At 40.1% G+C, this 21,457-nt stretch overlaps 1 protein-coding gene and 1 non-coding gene across 2 annotated transcripts; one reads left to right on the forward strand and one right to left on the reverse strand.

Moving 5' to 3' along the window:
• Positions 1-173: 173 nt before the first annotated feature.
• si:dkey-221h15.4 (uncharacterized protein LOC563950 homolog) lies at positions 174-5,224 on the reverse strand. The gene is made up of 6 exons (XM_034017416.2): positions 4,689-5,224; positions 3,611-3,745; positions 3,302-3,401; positions 2,759-2,903; positions 2,038-2,163; positions 174-1,620 (listed from the first exon to the last, which is right to left on the reverse strand). The coding sequence occupies exons 1-6, from the start codon at positions 5,052-5,054 to the stop codon at positions 1,434-1,436; spliced, it is 1,059 nt and encodes a 352-aa protein (XP_033873307.1). The 5' UTR covers positions 5,055-5,224; the 3' UTR covers positions 174-1,433.
• Positions 5,225-10,022: 4,798 nt separating this feature from the next.
• trnaa-ugc (transfer RNA alanine (anticodon UGC)) lies at positions 10,023-10,094 on the forward strand. Its single transcript has one exon. It is a non-coding gene; the product is annotated as a tRNA-Ala (tRNA).
• Positions 10,095-21,457: the final 11,363 nt, after the last annotated feature.

Raw genomic sequence — 21,457 nt, forward strand, 5'->3', positions numbered from 1 at the left:
TACTGGAGATGAGCGATCTTTAAAACAGAGTAGCGTTGACAAATTTTCCAAATTGAACAAAGCGAGACGCTATCTATTCTCTTTTATTTTAGTTTATTCATGGTTATCTCTGTAAACATGCTATTTAAAAATATTTGCATTGCGTACTTTATATAAATTACCGGTATTTAAAGAGTAAGCGCAGCACGCACAATTACTGCCTGAGACTTGGCCTTAATTGAAGTGGTCCTTCAATTAAGTTATATATGCCACAATGTATGTCATTTAAGAGGACAGGTGTAATTAAAGAAAGTGTGATTATTACTGCAAATTTGTCAATTCAGTATTACCCGGCCGCCAGTATGTTTGTTAAATACTGTATACTATTCAACAGGATTTTTTATTAATTTATTTATTTTTTGTTACAGGAAGGAGCAGATCAATGTTTTGACTAGGTTTTGGTTATTGTAGTTTAATATTTGAATCTCTAAATATAACAAAAAAATATGTTATGTTAACATATTCAATTACATAACGCTTTGTAGTTTTCCATATACTTAACGAAAAACTGACACAAATTGAACAATCTGACATTTCGATATCTAACAAAAACACACAATTTCCAAAAGACGTCACAAACTTTGACACGTGTTACTCAATTAGAATTAATCAAAAGGTGTCAATTAGACGTTAATAAGGAGATTTAAGCTACAGAAACATGATTTTTACATAGATTTTGTAACTAGAGCAAGACATGGGAAGAGCCATACCTCCTTGGAAACAGTTGGCTCATACATTTTAAACAATGGTTCTCAAAATACCTGGGGCCACCTTTAAAGTGACTGAACTGGCCATTTACAAATGCATTATAACAAGGATGGAAATAAGACTCCCACTGAATAGCAGTTTGATCCGTTCCTGGTTTTAAAAAGACACACCTGAGCTTGTTACATACAGACTGTGGCTAATCAAGCGTGTATTAAAACCTGGAATGGGTGAAACTGCTATGTGATAGGCGTCTTATTTCCATCCCGGTACAGAAATATCAAGATTTTGTAATGAAAGAATTGGAATAATAAAGCAAAAAGACACACTGTAATATTCTTAATCTGACAGAGTTTCAAAATGGATGTCTATTTCCTATAAAAAATACCCTGATGCATTGCTGTGTGGTCATTATAAACAGGTGGTCTGGTGGTGTTGGGATCCCTCCTGAAAACAAGTTTGCGAGTTTGACCACCACTGATTTATCTGGCTTATGATTATTGATTTAGTTCTTTGTCTTTCAAAAATGCAGTTGTTTATCAGTACGTGTCGATTCCTTTAATTTCACTCTCCGTATGAAAATATGACTTTCCATGTATAGTTTAATTTATTTTTTTAACAGAACAAACACATTGTAACAGAAAACTGCATCCTGTACATCTACTCCTCTATACCTGGGCACACTCATTTTAATTGTACTCTGAGATATTTCCTGCTGTTTGCTTCAGATTTGTTTCTTCTTTGGGAAGCTGGGCTGGTTCCTGTGTTTTTCTGCAGCTGGCTGCTGGGGATACCGGCACACCGCTGAACTGGTCCATGAGGTCCAAGCTTCCCAGAAAGTTTACAAAAATAATTCCAAGTTTGGTTGGCATGACACTGGAACAAAAAAGTGATATCAATAAACTGACTCACAGCATGGGCCATTGAGTACAGCAAAATATCTTTAACTCTATGGGGATTTTATTAGCCATTGTTGCCTTTAATCCTCATTAAACATGTGTGCAGTAATAAGGTCTGTAGCAATATTCTTACATTCATTAAATATTGCTAAATAAGGAATTATTAGCAAATGCAACCTCATCACCAGTCATTTTATTGTTGTGATATTTTTTTTTTTTACTTGTTTACATCTGTTTTTCCAAACCTAGGCATTACAAAGTTTAAACTGGTGCTTCCTGGTTCTTTTTATTTCCTGTATTGTGGTTCTGTCTCGCTCCCATGGTCTGGTTGCATCAATAATATTTGAAAATATGTTTACCAAAATCATAAAAATGGACGGAATTCAATGTTTACCTTTTTAAGGCCATCAGAAAATATAAACTAAATGGCAGCAGACTATAGAGCTTCTCTCTTAAGATGGCGTCCACTATCTTCTCTGCAGCGTCATGCTGATCCATGACAGGCAAAAATGAAGGCCACCTTTAACCACAACCAAAAAAGTTACATTACTGGCAATGTCTTAAAGAACAAATATGGGATGTCCATCCAATGTATTCTTAAGAACTCACAGGTATTCTTTTAATAAAACTGGGACAAGGTTATCACCAGAGCTGTGTAATGTGTGCTGCTATTTTGTTTTAACTTGAAGATGTTCACACCATGGCTGTGTTCCCTTGAATTCTGCATGACTGTTTCCAGTTATAACAACAATCTTAACGTCTAACATCAAAAAGACTTTAAAATGTCTTCAGGGTCAAAGCATGTCAGTCCATAGAGTAAGCAGCTGGTTGGTTAATAACACGAAAGTAGCCACTGAAGGGGTGGAAATGACCAAGCAAGCACAACACTAACTGAGCGTATGGCTTGCAAACAGACATATCATTAATCACGTGTGGTACCATATGTCATGCTTTAAAATAAAAAAATACATGTTTATTTACTATAACGTGAATCTTTCAAACATTGACACTTGACCTATATAGCGAATGGATGTGCACAACAGGTAAGATGGAGTTATTACGTTAGCTACAATCACTTTAGTGCGTACGGTATTCTTTTAACCCAGAAAACTTACTTTGTCTGGCAGCCTGCAAACATGGTAGTGTTGATCAAGTAGGGGCATGCAATAGTGGTTTTAACTCCTTCCTTTCCAAGAACAAGAAGCTCCAAAGCTATGGATTCAGCAAAACCCACAGCAGCAAACTTGCTTGCGCAGTAATCTATGTGAGAAAAACAAAACACGGATTACGTTTGTTCCATAGTTTCAAAGATCAAGACACATAAATACAACAAAAGGTCCTGTTCATGGACAATCTGGCCAGAACATAAATAATACAGTAGATAATTAGTGATAACCCCAGTTAACCATCCATCAAACTATCACAAGATCTCCATGGCAGAAGAAGGAGATAACTAAATTAACTAGTTTTGACCCATATTGGGAGCCCTGAGTGGAATAGATTCAGGCACCTGATTGAAAGGCACAATACAAACACTATGTGGCAAGGACTAACGGCATCCATGGCAAAATAAGGGCACCAGCAAGATGTAACCAGTGTCTGATGGCCAGCTCTGAAAGATTGTGCCTTCTTTAGTTAGTAGAACACAGCTGACTTGCCTGCTAAACCATTCATTGCAAACAGTCCTCCGTGGCAAGCAATACACACAAGGTGGCCATGATTACGGGCCATCATGGTAGGTAAAAAAGCCTTGTAGGTCTGAAAAATGTAAAGAAAAAAGTTAGACTTAAACTTGCTTTCATTGTTGCCCACATAACTTAAACACTGATTTGCATGATACAGGGTTATTTGCAGAATGCAATGTGCTGAAGGAAACACTGACGGTGTGTCCACATACTTTACACAATGCAAGTAAGTGAGGCTTTAAGCACTCTGAGTAGAGCACAATGCAGTGTTAATCCACTTACCCAAAAATGTGCTGCTGCATTAACCCTTAAGGTTCTGTCCACCAAATTGTCTGGAGCATCTGTAAAATTGTACTTTCCTGTTACCACTCCGGCATTGTTCACCAGTATGGACACATCACCTACTTCCCTCTTCACCTGCCAAACAAAAACACAAAAGAAACCCTCCTAGATAAAGATTACACATTAGATCCCAGAAGTGTTTCTATTAAGTCTGTTAGGGGGCACATCTACATTTTCTTTTAAGCTTTAATTGGACCTTAATAAAATGACCATTTAAACACGATTACATTTGTCTTCATGCTCATAAATTGTTTACTACTGTATGATTACTGTTGAACAATGTTTTAGAACTGAATGAGTTTTTACTGTATAAATATGTTTAGTTTATAAAGGGAAGATAATGTTATTAAGTAAAGTACTACCATGGTTCTAGGTGCTAAATATACAGGTACCTGTCTGATAAATATATGTGAGTGACAATGGCACTGACTCCAGTCAAGTACAGTATGTTCAGGTTCTGTGACAGTTTCCCCTCACAGCTCTGGCAGCTGAGGGGTAGGTATAGGATACCAAACTAATTTCATTTGTGACCTGAGACAGCACCAAACCCAGGCCTCCATAGACTAAAGACAAGTCTCCTTAATATCAGCACAGTATCGTGTCAAAATGGTACACACTGTGTTCACTACATTGGTTTTGATACCTGACAGTAATTAGCATCAGTGCAGTGGAACAGCAAATATGATCTCTGCTCCACTTAGCACAACCCTGTCTCTACCCTTCACACTCAAACAGCAGGCAAATGTAGGGTACAGAGACAACCACACATACAGTACATACACAGACGAATATCTACACAAAAGTTGAAAACAGATGCACCCTGAACAAACGCACAAACTAACATCCACTTATGGGACATTTTAAAATTATTTTCACTTAGCTCAAAACAAGATTGTTTAAATGTGATGGCTTTAACTGTTCACAAGTTAAAGTCCCACCATTTAACTGTGAAAATTACTTCATAGGTCACCTACAGCAAGTATCTTCAAAAGTAGTTTCTTAGGATTTTTTTACTTACCATTTCTGCAACTTTGTAAACCTCTGTCCGTCTGCTGCAATCACACACATAGGCATAGACCCTGACATCTAAACGGCGTCTCAGCTCTTTTGTTGTTTGTTCAATGGCTTCCAAGTTATTATCCCAAAGCACCAGGGTGGCCCCGAGCATGCCAAACTTCTCTGCTATAAGCTTTCCAATACCCTGGGCAGCACCAGTAACCAGGACGATCTCCCCTTCAACATCCTTTCTAGGTGGATGGACCAACAGCCGTGCAAAGGCCTCAAAAACATAGAAGAAGGTCCCGAAGGTTAAATAAAAGAGCTCTTTCACAACCTTCAGGCTGATGATGGCTCTCTCAATATAGTAAATAAAGAAATTATGCATGACAGCTGATTCTGATTGCTAAAATTTAACTGAGACACTTGTTGATATCCCGGTCAAACTATCTCACTTCCTGCTTATCTGTAGAGAAACATCACCTTTCCAGCTGTTCAGTGAATGTGTTTTTCTTTTCTCAGTACCTCAGTGTTAAAGTCAATGCTGCTCTCTGTGTGAGTGTGATGTATTTCTGGATTGGAATCCGAGTCGTCACATATTGTTAAATGATATGACCCAGTGCCTGGAGGACTTTCAGAAGCTAAATTTAAATAGCCTGTCTTCCAATACCCTGCAGTGAAAATCAAAAGCCTTTGCAAGACAAACACGTGGTGGAGTTTGTTATGTGTTGTTTAAATAGACACACATGTAAAAGGGTAGCAGCAGGGAATTAGTCCACGACCTATTCAAACAGACTCAAACAACATAAGCATTAATTAACCCAATTAGAAATTGTAATGTATGTTTTATACTGTGATTTCAGTCTGTTATTTATTATTATTATTATTATTATTATTATTATTATTATTATTATTATTATTATTATTATTATTATTATTATTATTTATTTCTTAGCAGACGCCCTTATCCAGGGTGACTTACAATCGTAAGCAAATACATTTCAAGTGTTACAATACAAGTAATACAATAAGAGCAAGAAATACAATAACTTTTGTTCAAGCAAAGTACAAGTGTGACAAACCACAATTCAATAATACAGCAGATAATAGTGATCAGGATATGATTAAATAGTGATAGTTACATCAGGATATGATTGAATACAAAGTACTACAGGTTAAACACTTGGCAGATTACAGTATTCTGAAGTACAGGATTAAATGCAGTAAAATAGGGGGCAGATAAGAGCAACATAAAGCACATTTACATGAAGGGTGATAGTGTCCCAGGATACAAACAGAGGAGTTCTACAGGTGCTGTTTGAAGAGGTGAGTCTTAAGGAGGCGCCGGAATGTGGTCAGGGACTGGGCAGTCCTGACATCTGTAGGAAGGTCATTCCACCACTGCGGAGCAAGGGTGGAGAAGGAGCGGGCTCTGGAGTTTCCTATTTAACCAATAAGTGTCACTTGTGACATGCTACAGACCTTGAGGCCTAGAGAATGTGTCCTCTTGGTAACCTTTATGTAATAACTGGCTGGTTTTCATATGATAATCAATATCACAGTTATTAGGAAGGGAAGAGAGGCCCTGTGGATCAACACCAGCCTTTAGGCCTGCACTTCCTTCATTTTGACCAGAAGCACCCAACATCAGAAGTTATATGCGACAACCAAAAGACTTCTCTTCTGCAAGGTGGAACTGCAGAACTGTAAGAACAGTAGGACAAGGTTGCAACAATATTCTGTTAATGCAACTATACTGGACTCAATCCTCAAAAGACACTGTTATCTTAAGACCTGCCTATAATTGTGTTATATTGAACATAACTGTGCAAATTTTAGATGTAAAATGCCTGTTAAACTACTGAATACTAGTATGAGTTCATTTTAGTCAATATGACTGATTATTTCCTAAATCAATGTTTTAAGCAGGCTACTCTTGTTTTATATATAAGTGGATGAATATATTTGGTAAATGAAGTATTTAAAATTTGACATGCCACTAAGCATACAGTATCACACAAATAGTTCAGACATCTTGGACACCTGTCCGGGATCTAGACAATAATATCTTTGATGAGACCTCTTTGATGAGTGTTGATGTACCACTTTTAATCTGTTCAATGATTGTTTCCAGAGGATAACACAGTGGAAGTGACATGTGAACAGGACTTTTGACCAGGTAATGATAGTTTCCAAGCCCACAGTGTGCACGTCTGAACTCATGGATGTAGTAAGTCTGCATTTAGAACATTACCAGGCATGGTTTTCCAATCAGTTTGCTGCTTTATGACTTTGTACATGTTTTCACTGATATTGTTTGGAGCGGCTATGTTGTCCTGGAAGGCAGCAAACTTCTCAGTAACAAATTTGGCAGCATGCTGTGCTATGGGATCCTTGATCTGTCAGTCAAAATACTGTTCGAATGGAATGCTCCATTCTAGTCAAAAATTGTCATGCAGCTCTTGAAAAAAGGCCAATGAAGAGCTATTGATGAGTTGCTTTACATGATCTTTTAAAACAGTTGTGTCATCCTTTAAACCCCCGAGCTGTTTGATCCAATTATCTACATTTTAAATTATGTGATTGGAGCGGAAGACATGCAGGAGTTTAGGATAATCTTGCTGAATTGTTTCCACAATTCCTCTTTCTCTGTCAGTAACAAAAGAAAGGCATGTATTTTGTCACCATTCAGCTGCTGGAAAATATGCCTCTGAATGTCTCGATGAAAACTTTTGAACTTTCTTTCATGCAAAAAGAGTGCAACAGGAAACACTGGCTCTCCAATCACAGTCACACTACGAATCACAAAGAGTGATAAGTAGAAATAACCTAAATTAAATGTGGCATCATATGACATCAACTGTGGAAGAGAATGTTCATGTTGCACATGTCAATGAGGGCTTGAGCCTTGCTTATGAGAGCAGGGTGGCCAAATGAAACTAGTATCCGAAGCATAATCAACCAGTACAGAGAAACATCATTGTCCATCAAATTAATGGTATGAAGGTCACTCTTGAAATCAGGACTTAAAGGATGTGTTGCAGTAAGAATACCTGTTAAGAAGGGGGAACAAGACTAAGAGGCTAAAATATGCACAAGAACACAGAAATTGGACTATGGAACAATGGTCAAAGGTGCTTTGGACTGTTAATGGAGGACAACAACACCTGTGTGTGTGTGTGTGTGTGTGTGTGTGTGTGTGTGTGTGTGGCAACTTAGTACAAGAAGAAATGCTTGCAATTCTGCCAATGAAAAATCAAACAAGAGGTGAAGACAAACTTAAACTGCTGGATTTTGTTAGCATGAAGCAGATCCAGTTAGGGGAGCTGTTTCAGTGTGTACTTGGTGCTCCCAGTATGATGGGTAAAAAACAAGGGATTTGTTGCTATTTTCAGAACAGGTCTCATTTTAAGATTTCACTGTACGCACCATGAAGCTTTTATATGATCTCGTGGACGTTACACGTCATTTCACAGCACTTTGTTCAAGTTTATGTTTCGTCCCCACGAAAGTTGTGTGATTCCGGGCTTCTCAATCGGAGATTTGGAGCTGGAAGTTGTGTGATTCCGGGCTTCTCAATCGGAGATTTGGAGCTGGAAGTTGTGTGATTCCGGGCTTCTCAATCGGAGATTTGGAGCTGAAAGTTGTGTGATTCCGGGCTTCTCAATCGGAGATTTGGAGCTGGAAGTTGTGTGATTCCGGGCTTCTCAATCGGAGATTTGGAGCTGGAAGTTGTGTGATTCCGGGCTTCTCAATCGGAGATTTGGAGCTGGAAGTTGTGTGATTCCGGGCTTCTCAATCGGAGATTTGGAGCTGGAAGTTGTGTGATTCCGGGCTTCTCAATCGGAGATTTGGAGCTGGAAGTTGTGTGATTCCGGGCTTCTCAATCGGAGATTTGGAGCTGGAAGTTGCCGACTTCAAGGAGTCAGACATTTGGGTTGATTAGTTTCGCACTCTAAATTCAAATCTGGAAAGCCTTGCTCAGCAACGCGCAGAATTAGCAAAATTGATTTGAAGAAATTTGAGCGGGAACATAACCTCATTCTGGAAACTTGGAATGAACTTCCACTACATATGGCACAATGCACAATGTCAGTTTTGCTGTATGTGCGAATCGGCATTCTCCCGCTTGAATCACATCGAAAACAATTTGCGTTCAAGATTAACAGAAGAAAGCCTGAATGTTTGCATGAAGCTAAACTTGACCAGCTATGAAGCAGACTTCCAAGAAATGAACAAAACGATGCAGCAACAGAAGCGCACTGTAAGTACAATAATCAATTACAATTCTCTCTTCTTTTTTTGCACTTCAAGGTACATAAATTGTGTGTTTATGATTGAGTCTTTGCAGACCCCTTGCTCTAGATTTGAAACACTGAAACAGCCCTTGTTAAGGTAGTTAATGATTTGTTGATGATTGCTGACTCTGGGTCACTTAACATCCTTCTTCTCTTGGACTTGAGTGCAACTTTTCTTACTGTCAAACATGATATCTTACTGGATCATATGGATAAATATTTAGTGATCACTGTTATTCCCCTTTGTTAGTTTGGCTCCTATTTGGCTAACATGAGACAATTTGTAAACCTTGGCTGTTGTAAATCTGATGCTGTCATTGTTATGCAAGGCGTTCCTCATGGCTCTGTACTGGGACCTTTATTATGTATACTATATATGCTGCCTACTGGCCAGATTATTTGCCAACATGGACTTGGGTTTCATTGTTACGCTGGTGACACTAAGATCTATTTACACACGAAATCAGATACTCGTGTTGCTGTTACTGCACTTTATAGTTGCCTGTCGGATATCAAGATATGGATGCAACATAATGTTCTCAAGTTAAATGGTGATAAGACTGAGGTTGGCTCTCAACAGCTGCGCAAAGCTGGTGATTTCAGTGTCGTTATTGATGGCACTGAAATTAACTCCATGCTTAAAGTTAGAAATCGTGGTGTTGTTTTTGAGCCCATGTTGTCATTTGAAGGACATGTTAACGTCACTAGGGTGTCATTTTACCACCTACGTAACATTGCCCTGTAAGATCTTTATTGTCTTTGTCTGATGCTGAAAAACTGATACGCGCTTTTATTTCATCAAGATTAGACTACTGTAATGCCTTATTTACTGGGGTATCTGTTAAGGTACTAAATAAGCACCAGTATGTCCAGAACGCAGCGGCTCGGGTATTACTATCAAAAAATCTTTTAAACTTTTTTTATTTTTTATTTATTATGGCTTTTAATGTATAATTGTAGTTGCTTGGTTGATGTTCTGTGTGGTTGTAGTCGTTTGTATCCTTGTACAGCACTTTGAGATTGTTCTCATACACAAAAAGGTTGGCTGTTTGGAAGTAGGGGATGTAGCTCAGTGGTAGAGCGCATGCTTTGCATGTATGAGGCCCCGGGTTCAATCCCCGGCATCTCCAGTTCACTTTTTATTTAAGAGCAATATGTTCTGTAAATCTAGACAAACATTAAACATACTTATTAAAATTAACAATATCCATTTGTTTCTAAAGCAGTTAAAAACGAAAACGAGTTCTGCTGTTTACGTCATCACACAACACCACAACTGCGACGTTCTTGCTTCGCGGTGCCATCATCAGTCTCTGTATATATGGTACTAGGGGAGAGTTATGATGTGAATTTTTAATGCACTAAAAACAGCAATGCAACTCAAACATCTGAAGACACTTATAAGTAACTTTGTGTTTTAACTGTATGCCTCAAGTCTCGCAATAAAGCGTTTGGGGTATTATTAGTAAAACTAATTTCATGTTTACCTTTGATTATGTCAAACATGTCAAATGCATTGACAAAGTAGCCGTCGTAGTAACGTCCCTTATAAATAACACAGTATGTACCCTAAGGACTATGGACACCGGACGCGAGGGAGCGAGCGAATTCTATTCGTTTGGATATTAGTTTAGATATTAGAAGCGTAATTTTACAGAAATAGGAAACCAGTGTGTGGCGCTCCCCGTCACTTTGACTAAAAAAATTAAGGTGAAATAAAGAGATAGACATACCATCAATTTTCAAATGTTCTGCTATTTCTTGCCATATGGCGTCCTTCTTTTTATTGTTTTATAACCACTGACACTGGCATCATAAAGAACATATTTTCGACTTTAATAATTACATTCTCATTGATGTCCTTATTTATTTATTTATTTATTTTATTTCTGTTGTAATCTCTGCTTGAGCGAGGCAGTGACAGTCTGACACTCCAGCCACTATACCTTTCACCTTATTTCTGATTTCTGATTTCATTTTTTTTTTCACCATGAAAATAATCAATATTAACTTTATCTTGTAGAGTGCAGTGACCTGTCTGCTGTGGCCTGCAGAAAATGCTATTGTTTTTGGATTGGCCGAAGGAAAGGTATGTCGTACTGTCCCAGGAATCTGATCCAGATAGTGAGAGAGCTCCTTATTCTGACAGAACAGCACACAATTTCTGGCACAGGTGCTGTAACTGCACAAATGCCGACTCGTGAGGAATGTGTTTGTTGTTTTAAAATTTCTCGCATACAGCACAGAATTCCTGAAAAACTGTCAGGCCAAGGTCCACCCTGCATCACGCAAAATACTACTTTGAAAATTCTATAGTATTTCTGTGGTGCTTGTTCTATAGTATTTCTGTGGTACTTGTTCTATAGTATTTCTGTGGTGCTTGTTCTATAGTATTTCTGTGGTGCTTGTTCTATAGTATTTCGGTGGTACTTGTTCTATAGTATTTCTGTGGTGCTTGTTCTATAGTATTTCTGTGGTGCTTGTTCTATAGTATTTCTGTGGTACTTGTTCTATAGTATTTCGGTGGTACTTGTTCTATAGTATTTCGGTGGTACTTGTTCTATAGTATTTCGGTGGTACTTGTTCTATAGTACTTCTGTGGTACTTGTTCTATAGTATTTCTGTGGTACTTGTTCTATAGTACTTCTGTAGTACTTATTCTATAGTATTTCTGTGGTGCTTGTTCTATAGTATTTCTGTGGTGCTTGTTCTATAGTATTTCTGTGGTGCTTGTTCTATAGTACTTGTGTGGTACTTGTTCTATAGTATTTCGGTGGTACTTGTTCTATAGTATTTCTGTGGTACTCGTTCTATAGTACTTCTGTGGTACTTATTCTATAGTATTTCTGTGGTGCTTGTTCTATAGTATTTCTGTGGTGCTTGTTCTATAGTACTTCTGCGGTACTTTTTCTATAGTACTTGTGTGGTACTTGTTCTACAGTACTTGTGTTACTGTAGCATTTCTCTGCTTTTTAATGCTGGTCTTCTTGCAGAAGGTGGTTCTGTGACTCTCTTCAACACCAATACCAAAACAGAGACTACGACAAAACTTTGACAACCATTTATCACTATTGTTACCTGAAGAAGACCCATCCGAGCTGACTCTGTTATACGACCTACCAGCAGGTAGCCTGTGTTTGTATTTATGTGTTTCATAATTCTTGTACTCATTACATTATTATTATTATATTATTACTAATATAATAATAACCCCCCTTCATAAGTATTAAAAATGCATGACAAATTTTATATTATTATTATTAATATTATTAAGTTTATCATTTTATCCCTATGGGTATAGTTTCTTTCTCACAAAACGGCACAGCTAAAGCCACCTCTTGTCCACCTTTGAATATTTATTGTCACTCTGTATGCAGAAGCCTAACATTACAAGAACCGTACATATGCGTGCATACTCATTCTCCCTAGTTACCGCAAGTGCTGTTCAAAGATCTGATCAAAAAATATGCTTTGTACACAAACATCTTTTCATGATTCAGCTAAAAGAGCCAGGATCCAATTGTGTTTTTTTATACCATTAGTACAACTGGCCCCAGATCACTGACACCAAGTGTGTTTACTTTACTACTAAGTATTATGGACATTTGGAAACTGGACAACTCATCTAAAAGCTAAATGTAAATCGTGTGTAAATTACTTTGTTGTAATTATATTGTAGTAACGTCACAGGAGGGGTTCTCCAGCAATGGCAGATAGTTTGATAGACCGCAGAATTTAAACAGCGCGTTTGACATACAATGATCAAAAACAATCAAAACAAACTCAAGATTACATTGCTTTCCCATCTATTTGATCATTTACAAAGAAACAGAAAAGTGTTAGCTCTCACCTTTAAGAATCTCAGCACTTGGTCATTGGGAGCCACCTAGTGGTTTTATAATGAAACTTGCCATCCATTTTGTAAAAAGGTAGAGAAAATTAATTAAAGAAAACATTGAACTATACTCCTCTTTATTAAATGCCTGTCGTCCCATTTACCACAACAACAATATTCTCCATTATGCACCAGATACACTTTTTTTTTGTAAATATTGCACATAACTTATATCTGACTTTTCCAGGTTCGTCTTGCGGATATTATATCCAATAAGCCCACGATATATGGAACAGAGTCCTATGTGGTTTCTCTGACATCAAAGTAAGTAACTTGGTTACACTTTATACAATATTAAAAGGCAGAAATGTTGTGCTAGTCCTGGCTCAGGCTAGTTTTATGATCGTTTCATAATATGTTAATTACACTATGTAACACAATTTTTGTTCCTGGGTAGAAACTGTTATTTCCTAATTGCTTATGCCTCAAAAGTATACAAAATGGCTGTTATTCCCCACAAACTTTGCTTTTGTGACCAGGACAGTGATATTTTGAAATTTACCTATTTCCAATGAGTAAACGGGCAAATTTGTGTCTTTTCGTTCACATAAAGTCAGAAAAAAACAACATATGAATCCAAATTAACATGTATTTATACTAAAGTAATACAAAAATGACTACAAAAGATTTAGAAGTGAGTAGTTTTTCGAGATTTACGATTATACTGTAAATCACTTTCACGAATCAGCCCCCAAATGTAGTCTCCCATCATGTTCTCGTTATACTGTCCTTGGTAGCGGCGTTCAAAGTCCAGTATATCCTGGTGGAAGCGCTCGCCTTGCTCCTCCGAGTACGCTCCCATGTTCTCCTTGAATTTATCAAGATGAGCATCAAGGATATGGACTTTGAGGGACATCCTACAGCCCATTGTGCCGTAGTTCTTCACCAGAGTCTCAACCAGCTCCACATAGTTTTCGGCCTTGTGATTGCCCAGGAAGCCCCGAACCACTGCGACAAAGCTGTTCCAAGCCACTTTCTCCTTACTAGTGAGCAGACACCGACTTTGACCTTTGCCTCAGACAGCTTAGGGAAGAAGTCTTGAAGGTACTTGAAGGCTTCTGACTCCTTATCTAGAGCTCTGACAAATTGTTTCATAAGGCCCAATTTGATGTGCAGTGGTGGCATCAGCACCTTCCGGGGGTCCACCAGTGGCTTCCGCTTGATGTTGTTCCTCCCCACAGAGAACTCGGTCCGCTGTGGCCAGTCCCGCCTGTGGTAGTGCGCCTTGGTGTCCCTGCTGTCCCAAAGGCAAAGATAGCAGGGAAACTTGGTAAAACCGCCTTGGAGACCCATCAGGAATGCCACCATTTTGAAGTCTCCTATGACCTTCCAGCCGTACTCCTCATACTTCAAGGCGTCCAGCAAGGTCCTGATGCTGTTGTAATCCTCTCTGAGGTGCACCGAGTGAGCCAGGGGAAGAAACGGGTACTTGTTACCATTATGGAGCAGCTATTTATATTACTGGAAAGTTCTAGAAAGTTCTAGAAGTTACTCCAAGTTTACTCAGTACTGAATCTATCTGGAATGTTCTGGAAAATAGATAAATTTCAAAATATCATTGTCCTGTTCACAAAAGCAAAGTTTGTGGGGAATAATAGCCATTTTCTATACTTTTGAGGCATAAGCAATTAGGAAATAACACTTACTACCCAGGAACAAAAAAAAAAAAAAAAAAATTGTTACACGGTGTTATTATAACACATGGTGAACGATATTTTCTTGTATACTTCAATGTTTTACAGTCTTATTATACATGGTCGTGACGTGACACCCTTTTATAATAAGATTATTATTATTATTATTATTATTATTTATTTCTTAGCAGACGCCCTTATCCAGGGCGACTTACAATCGTAAGCAAAAACATTTCAAGCGTTACAATACAAGTAATACAATAAGAGCAAGAAATACAATAACTTTTGATCAAGTAAAGTACAAGTTTGACAAACCACAATTCAATAATACAGCAGATAATAGTGATAGTTACATCAGGATATGATTAAATAGTGATAGTTACATCAGGATGTGATTAAATACAAAGTACTACAGGTTAAAAACTTGGCAGATTACAGTATTCTGAAGTACAGGATTAAATGCAGTAAAATAGGGGGCAGATAAGAGCAAAATAAAGCACATTTACATGAAGGGTGATAGTGTCCCAGGATACAAACAGAGGAGTTCTACAGGTGCTCTTTGAAGAGGTGAGTCTTAAGGAGGCGCCGGAATGTGGTCAGGGACTGGGCAGTCCTGACATCTGTAGGAAGGTCATTCCACCACTGCGGAGCAAGGGTGGAGAAGGAGCGGGCTTTGGAGGCAGGGGAGCGTAGCGGTGGTAGAGCTAGTCTTCTAGTGCAGGCAGAGCGGAGAGGTCGAGTGGGGGTGTAGGGAGAGATGAGGGTCTGGAGGTAGCTGGGTGCAGACTGGTCAAGGCATCTGTAGGCTAGTACAAGAGTCTTGAACTGGATGCGAGCGGTGATCGGGAGCCAGTGGAGCGAGCGGAGTAGTGGAGTAGCGTGGGCGAAGCGAGGCAGAGTGGTGATTAGGTCTGTTTTTCAATGTTATTGTCAGCACATCTTCAATTGTTAAAAATAAACACTGCTGGTTCTACAGTTTCTACACAGTACATTGTTATTAGTGCTGGGACAAACATGGGATTGTCATGGTCGGATATTTGCTCATAATTTAAATATTCGTTCAGATATTAGTTTGTTTTCAAAACGTAATACAAGCCATTATATTGCTCAGAGCGCAGGCAGGGGCAGGGGGGCGTGGCCCCTGTGTGTGTGCCTTTATTTTACAGCAAGTCTTTACAATATGTAAAAATATCCCAGGAATAAAGTTGTGTAGGACTTCACCCAAGTGAATAAACTACAAAACGAAGGATGACAAATAGCAGTTAAACATTGTTTTGTTTATTACCAAAATAAATAGTGTGTGAAGTTGACAACGCATTTTATTTAATTTTTTTTACTTTTTTTTTCATTCCTTGCTATTGCTGTTTCTTCTCAGTAAACAGCGGCCATAGGCACGTTTTCATAAAGTAATAACATGAGGTTTCCTTGTGTAGTTTTGTAGCTGAACAAGCAAACAAAAACTGAAATTTAACTTTAAACACTTCAGAGAAAACAAACGTGGAAATGGCGTTGTAAAATGAAGGGGGGGAAAAAAGCTCACTATTTTGGTTCTCTTTACATTCCACATAACAGAAGGTCCCAACAAAAATATATAATATGTACAATCTTGTGGCAAAGTGGTTCGTAGTGCACAGGTGCAGTGGTGATGCGGTGCTCAGGAATGATAGACACAAGGCAATTCACGGTGAAAAAGCAGCTCTTTATTTGCTGACAAATAATAATACCTGACTCTACACAACAATGTGTATCGCTCAGGCAGGGGTTCAGTCCCAAAATAATAATACACTACACAAGACGGTCACAAGCCCAGAGTGAGTGCTCTTAATGAAAGTGGTGAATTACAGGTTTATTCATGTACAATGGTGAAGTGTAGTCCGGGTTTAATTGCTGGAGGTTAGCGTTCTATAATGACAAGCACAGACAGTTAGAAACAAACAAAACACTTAACACTCATGATACGCTTATCACAGTCTGTTTCCTTTCTTGGTTATTCTCATAACAACATCAAAGGAACAGATTACATCATCACATCCCCAATTATACCCTTAGTCACGCCCCCTGCGATAGCTAGTTCAGTCACGTATCCTCCAATCCACGACTGACACATCGCGTACCGCTTTAGGGCGATGACTTCAGGCATTGTGACTCTGCCCCCTTCCTGGTTGGCTGGCTTCCGACTGACCCTGGAATGAACTGCCAGACCAACCAGTACGAGGCACTCTGTTCCTGTTATACAGCGCCCTCACAGATCGGGAGGGAGATTGTTGACTAAGATTCATTCGCCTCTGTCACAAATCTATATAGAAATCACTACACAGTATTTCCAGCGAGTTGGGCACTGTTTAAGCGAGGCACTTCAGAATGACGTGCTTGCCTTTCTTCTGTCCCATAAGATTCTGACTCGCTAAAGCAGCACAACACGTTTTTGACTCAGATGGCCGCCATAGAGATCACTATGCGTGCGCGAGGATAATCTGGTTTGTTTACTTTTTTCTGTCAAAAACTTTTAAATAGAGGCTCCAGAGCTGCTGTGTTGATCCTGTGTTTTTTTTATTTTTTGTTTTTTATATATTAATCTCCCGTATCACACAGAGCTCATTTTCATTTGCCAGTTTTGAAAGTGAGGTGGTAAATAATTGCAAGGTATTTTTGTCATTTCTAGCGAATACGAACATCCGAATATTGTATCCGAATACATGTCAAATATTCGTTTGAATATTCGGATATTTGTCCCAGTACTAATTATTATTATCATTATTATTATTATTTAAATTTCTCCCTTTTAGTGTATCTGGAAAGGGAATCCTCTCTGGTCATGACGATGGCACTGTTGTGCGCTGTTTCTTTAATGAAGGATCTGGGAAATCTCAAGTATGTCAATTTCTTTTTAAATGTACAACAGGAATGTCTGGGGTCTTATCTTCATCACAAATCGTGATAGGAAAGAAAACTTAAAACAGAGATTTCTAGAAATGGTCACATCACTGAGTGCATTGCGACACTTTAAAATAGAACAGGAACTTTAAAGAAACAGGTATTATTATAGTTTGCACAAACTATTAGTTCTGTTTAGTAACTAATGAGGATATTTTTGCATTTCTCAGTCTAGGATTGAAAGTCTGTAACATGATGAATCTTAATCAGAAGCACTAATTAATTTAAATGATATATAAACATTTTCTATTCAGTGTTACAATCACTTAACACATTTATTTGTTTACTATCTTTATTGTAAGGTAAACTGTTCACTCACTCTTGTCCACCTTATTCATTGGCATGGGCTGCCAACAGCATCGTAGTTGCTGGATGTGATAGGAAGATTGTGGTGTATGTTTGTTTTTGTTTAAAGGTTCGTGGGTGAAAGTGCTTTGTCAAAATGGCCTCTCCCAGGTCCATTTCTATAATTCGTGTAAAATGCCAAAAGAATCTGGGGGGGGGGGGGGGGGGGACGGGACGGGGGACGACTGTAATATTTTCGCACGTACTTGATGACTTGTGGTCTTTTAGTATATTTGTCTCTTGTTGAACTGTAACTTGATTGAGAACACCTGGCACCTAACCCATAGAGCACGGGGGAGACAATCAGAAAAACTGTATGAACCCGTGTCACAAAGACGGCCGGAGTGGGTGGCGTCAGACCAGAATCAGGAAGTAACACACAGAGATTTGGGGTTTTGGTTATGCTGAGCGCGTGATCGCGCTCACCATTTAATAAACAGAACAGAAAATAAAAGGTTTGAACAGACAAAAACACGGGACACGGCACTACACGCCAAAATAAAAAGACAAACAAAACGTACTAAACACTTAACAAACGGTGCACGGAGAGACAAACAAACACGGTGAGTACAAACACTTCTAGATATTATTTTTACTTTACTACTTTACGTTCTCCTTCTCTCTCACCCATTCTCCACTCTCGAACACCCAATCCTGAGTGCAAGAAATGTGCGTCTATATATACTATTGTGCTGGGATTCAATTACTAATTAATTATTCACTTGAATCCCAGCACGTGAATTAATTCTGTGCAACCCCGTGCTCACATATTACATTTAACCAGCACGTGAAGTGATTTGTGCTCTCCTCGTGCCTAAATACAAATCTACACCTTTTAAATACACGTGAAACACAGACCCGTTTATATCCTGTGTACCAATGACTATACACCAACATTAACACACGCAACAGACAACACATAACACACAAATGCACACAGGGGCGGGGCGCATTGCCACATATACCCCCCCTTGTGCGCAGCACACATGGCCTCAACGGCCACCTCCCCCCTTAAAAATCCAGCAGTCCAGGACAAAGTCTCGGGCTGGGAAGGGAGGCTTCAGTGGGCCCATGGCTGGCAATGCTGTCAGCACCCCTGCCGGTAGTGGCACGGCTGACAGCCTGTTGGTCCACTTCTGCAGCGAAACTGCTGCTGGGGAAAGTGGTCTCCTGACCTCTCCCCCTGTCTTTGTAGCCGGTAGCTCCCTTTGGTGGGGCTCCGACCACAGCACTGCCGGCAGCGAAGAAGCTGCAGTGGGAGCAGGTCTCCGGACCTCCCCCACGATCTCCGGCAGCGAAACTGCTGCAGTGGGAGCAGGTCGCCGGACCTCCCCAACGATCTCCGGCAGCGAAACTGCTGCAGTGGGAGCAGGTCTCCAGACCTCCTCCCCCTTCTTCGTGGCCGACAGCTCCCCTTTCTGGGGCTCCGGCCACCGTACTCCCCGTGGTGGAGGTATGGGAAGCAGAGACAGCTCCTGCTGTTCTGCTTCTGGCAGTGGCGGAGGCAGCTCCTGCTCCTCTGCTCCTGGAAGTGGCAGAGGCAGCTCCTGCTCCTCTGCTCCTGGCGGTGGTGGTGGCGAAGGCAGAGGCAGCTCCTGCTGCTCTGCTCCTTTCGGTGTAGGTGGCGGAGGCAGAGGCAGCTCCGGCTGCTCTGCTCCTGCCGGTGAAGGTGGGAGCAGCGTGTAGTCTCCTGGCGACTGAGGTGGGAGCAGCGTGTAGTCTCCTGGCGACTGAGGTGGGAGCAGCGTGTAGTCTCCCCCTTTTTCAGGGGACTGGTGCTGCTCTGCCTCTCTTGCAGCGGATTGGTGCGGCTCTGCCTCTCTTGCAGGGGACTGGTGCGGCTCTGCCTCTGAAGGGGAAACCAGCAGGCATTCTTCCTCTGCTGGTTGTGCTGGGGAAACCAGCAGGCATTCTTCCTCTGCTGGTTGTGCTGGGGAAACCAGCAGGCATTCTTCCTCTGCTGGTTGTGCTGGGGAAACCAGCAGGCATTCTTCCTCTGCTGGTTGTGATGGGGAAACCAGCAGGCATTCTTGCTCTGCTGGTGAAGGTGGGAACAGCTGCCTCTCAGGCTTCGGATTCCCGCGGTTCCCCCGTCTGGGCGCTGGACGCTCGCGGTCCCCCCGTCTGGGCGCTGGACGCTCGCGGTCCCCCCGTCTGGGCGCTAGTTCCTCCTCTTCATACTGGGTGGGGCATATGGCTAACGTGTGCCCATAAGCCCCACAGCCAGGGCATAACTCTGCTGCGAGGTTCTTTAAAAAAACCTCCCAGCCATCATCCCCGACCTCCTCCCTTTTGGGCTGTGGACGCCCCGACTCCTCCCTTTTGGGCTGTGGACACTCGGGTTCCAGGTTTGAACAGACAAAAACACGGGACACGGCACTACACGCCAAAATAAAAAGACAAACAAAACGTACTAAACACTTAACAAACGGTGCACGGAGAGACAAACAAACACGGTGAGTACAAACACTTCTAGATATTATTTTTACTTTACTACTTTACGTTCTCCTTCTCTCTCACCCGTTCTCCACTCTCGAACACCCAACCCTGAGTGCAAGAAATGTGCGTCTATATATACTATTGTGCTGGGATTCAATTACTAATTAATTATTCACTTGAATCCCAGCACGTGAATTAATTCTGTGCAACCCCGTGCTCACATATTACATTTATCCAGCACGTGAAGTGATTTGTGCTCTCCTCGTGCCTAAATACAAATCTACACCTTTTAAATACACGTGAAACACAGACCCGTTTATATCCTGTGTACCAATGACTATACACCAACATTAACACACGCAACAGACAACACATAACACACAAATGCACACAGGGGCGGGGCGCATTGCCACAACCCTGTATTTACGATCTCTGATTATTGAGTTAAGCAGAGATTGAATATGTTAATATGTGAATTACATGTAAAAGGTTTGATCAGTAACATTTAAAAAACTATATATTTTTTTTAACTAGCCTCATGTGAGATTTATCAGGTTGATCCATCTGTAAAATGACAAGTTGTAAGTGAAGTAATTTCTGAATTTCTTTTTCTACAACGTCAAGTTCAAATTTGCTTCTGAAAGTGGTCCAAAATGGCTGAGACTGCATCTGAGAGCATATACCACCCCAGGGGGGATTGGTTTTGCCCCAGGAGTTTCGTTTTTTTTTTTTTTTTTTTCAGACTAAGGGGTTTTAAACTGGAGTACCCATAGAAGTGCCTGGGAGGAAGCAAGGAAATAGCCAATCTTTACACAATCAGAGCTTTATCCTGGAAGAAAGATGGAACAAGACTGTGCACAGTTAATACTCATTGCCAAATAATCTTTGGGGCAAGTTTAATCTAAAATGCTATTGCAGTTGCAATATATCACCACACCAATAGTTAGCAGTTTGTAGATTTGCGGTTTGCAGATCATCCATCCAAGTCAGTAAATCATAGATCTGCTAAATTATGCAAAACGAATGAAGCACCTGTGTGTTTTGTAAATATCTGTAAATGCCACCCATCAGTGGTGAACTGTACACAATGTGCAGTTTATTATAGGCCCCTACCAGATGAAGCTGAGATATGTTCAATTCTATCTAACGCAGAATTTGCTTATAAGGTGTTCTTAATATTGCTGCATGCGCATAGTTGTAATAGAAATACAAACCTTTTCATTTTTTATATATCCTACATACCTAC

Source organism: Acipenser ruthenus, chromosome 6 (assembly GCF_902713425.1).
Source record: "Acipenser ruthenus chromosome 6, fAciRut3.2 maternal haplotype, whole genome shotgun sequence".
In the NCBI taxonomy this organism is placed as follows: Eukaryota; Metazoa; Chordata; class Actinopteri; order Acipenseriformes; family Acipenseridae; genus Acipenser; species Acipenser ruthenus.

Excerpts from the sequence above, each read along its gene's own strand:
- si:dkey-221h15.4 (XM_034017416.2), bottom strand. The coding sequence starts at position 5,054 with ATGCATAATTTCTTTATTTACTATATTGAGAGAGCCATCATCAGCCTG. Across the intron at positions 3,746-4,688 it reads TTTACAAAGTTGCAGAAATG|GTGAAGAGGGAAGTAGGTGA; the intron begins GTAAGTAAAAAA and ends TTTGTTTGGCAG. Across the intron at positions 1,621-2,037 it reads TTTCTGATGGCCTTAAAAAG|TGTCATGCCAACCAAACTTG; the intron begins GTAAACATTGAA and ends TTTTTGTTCCAG.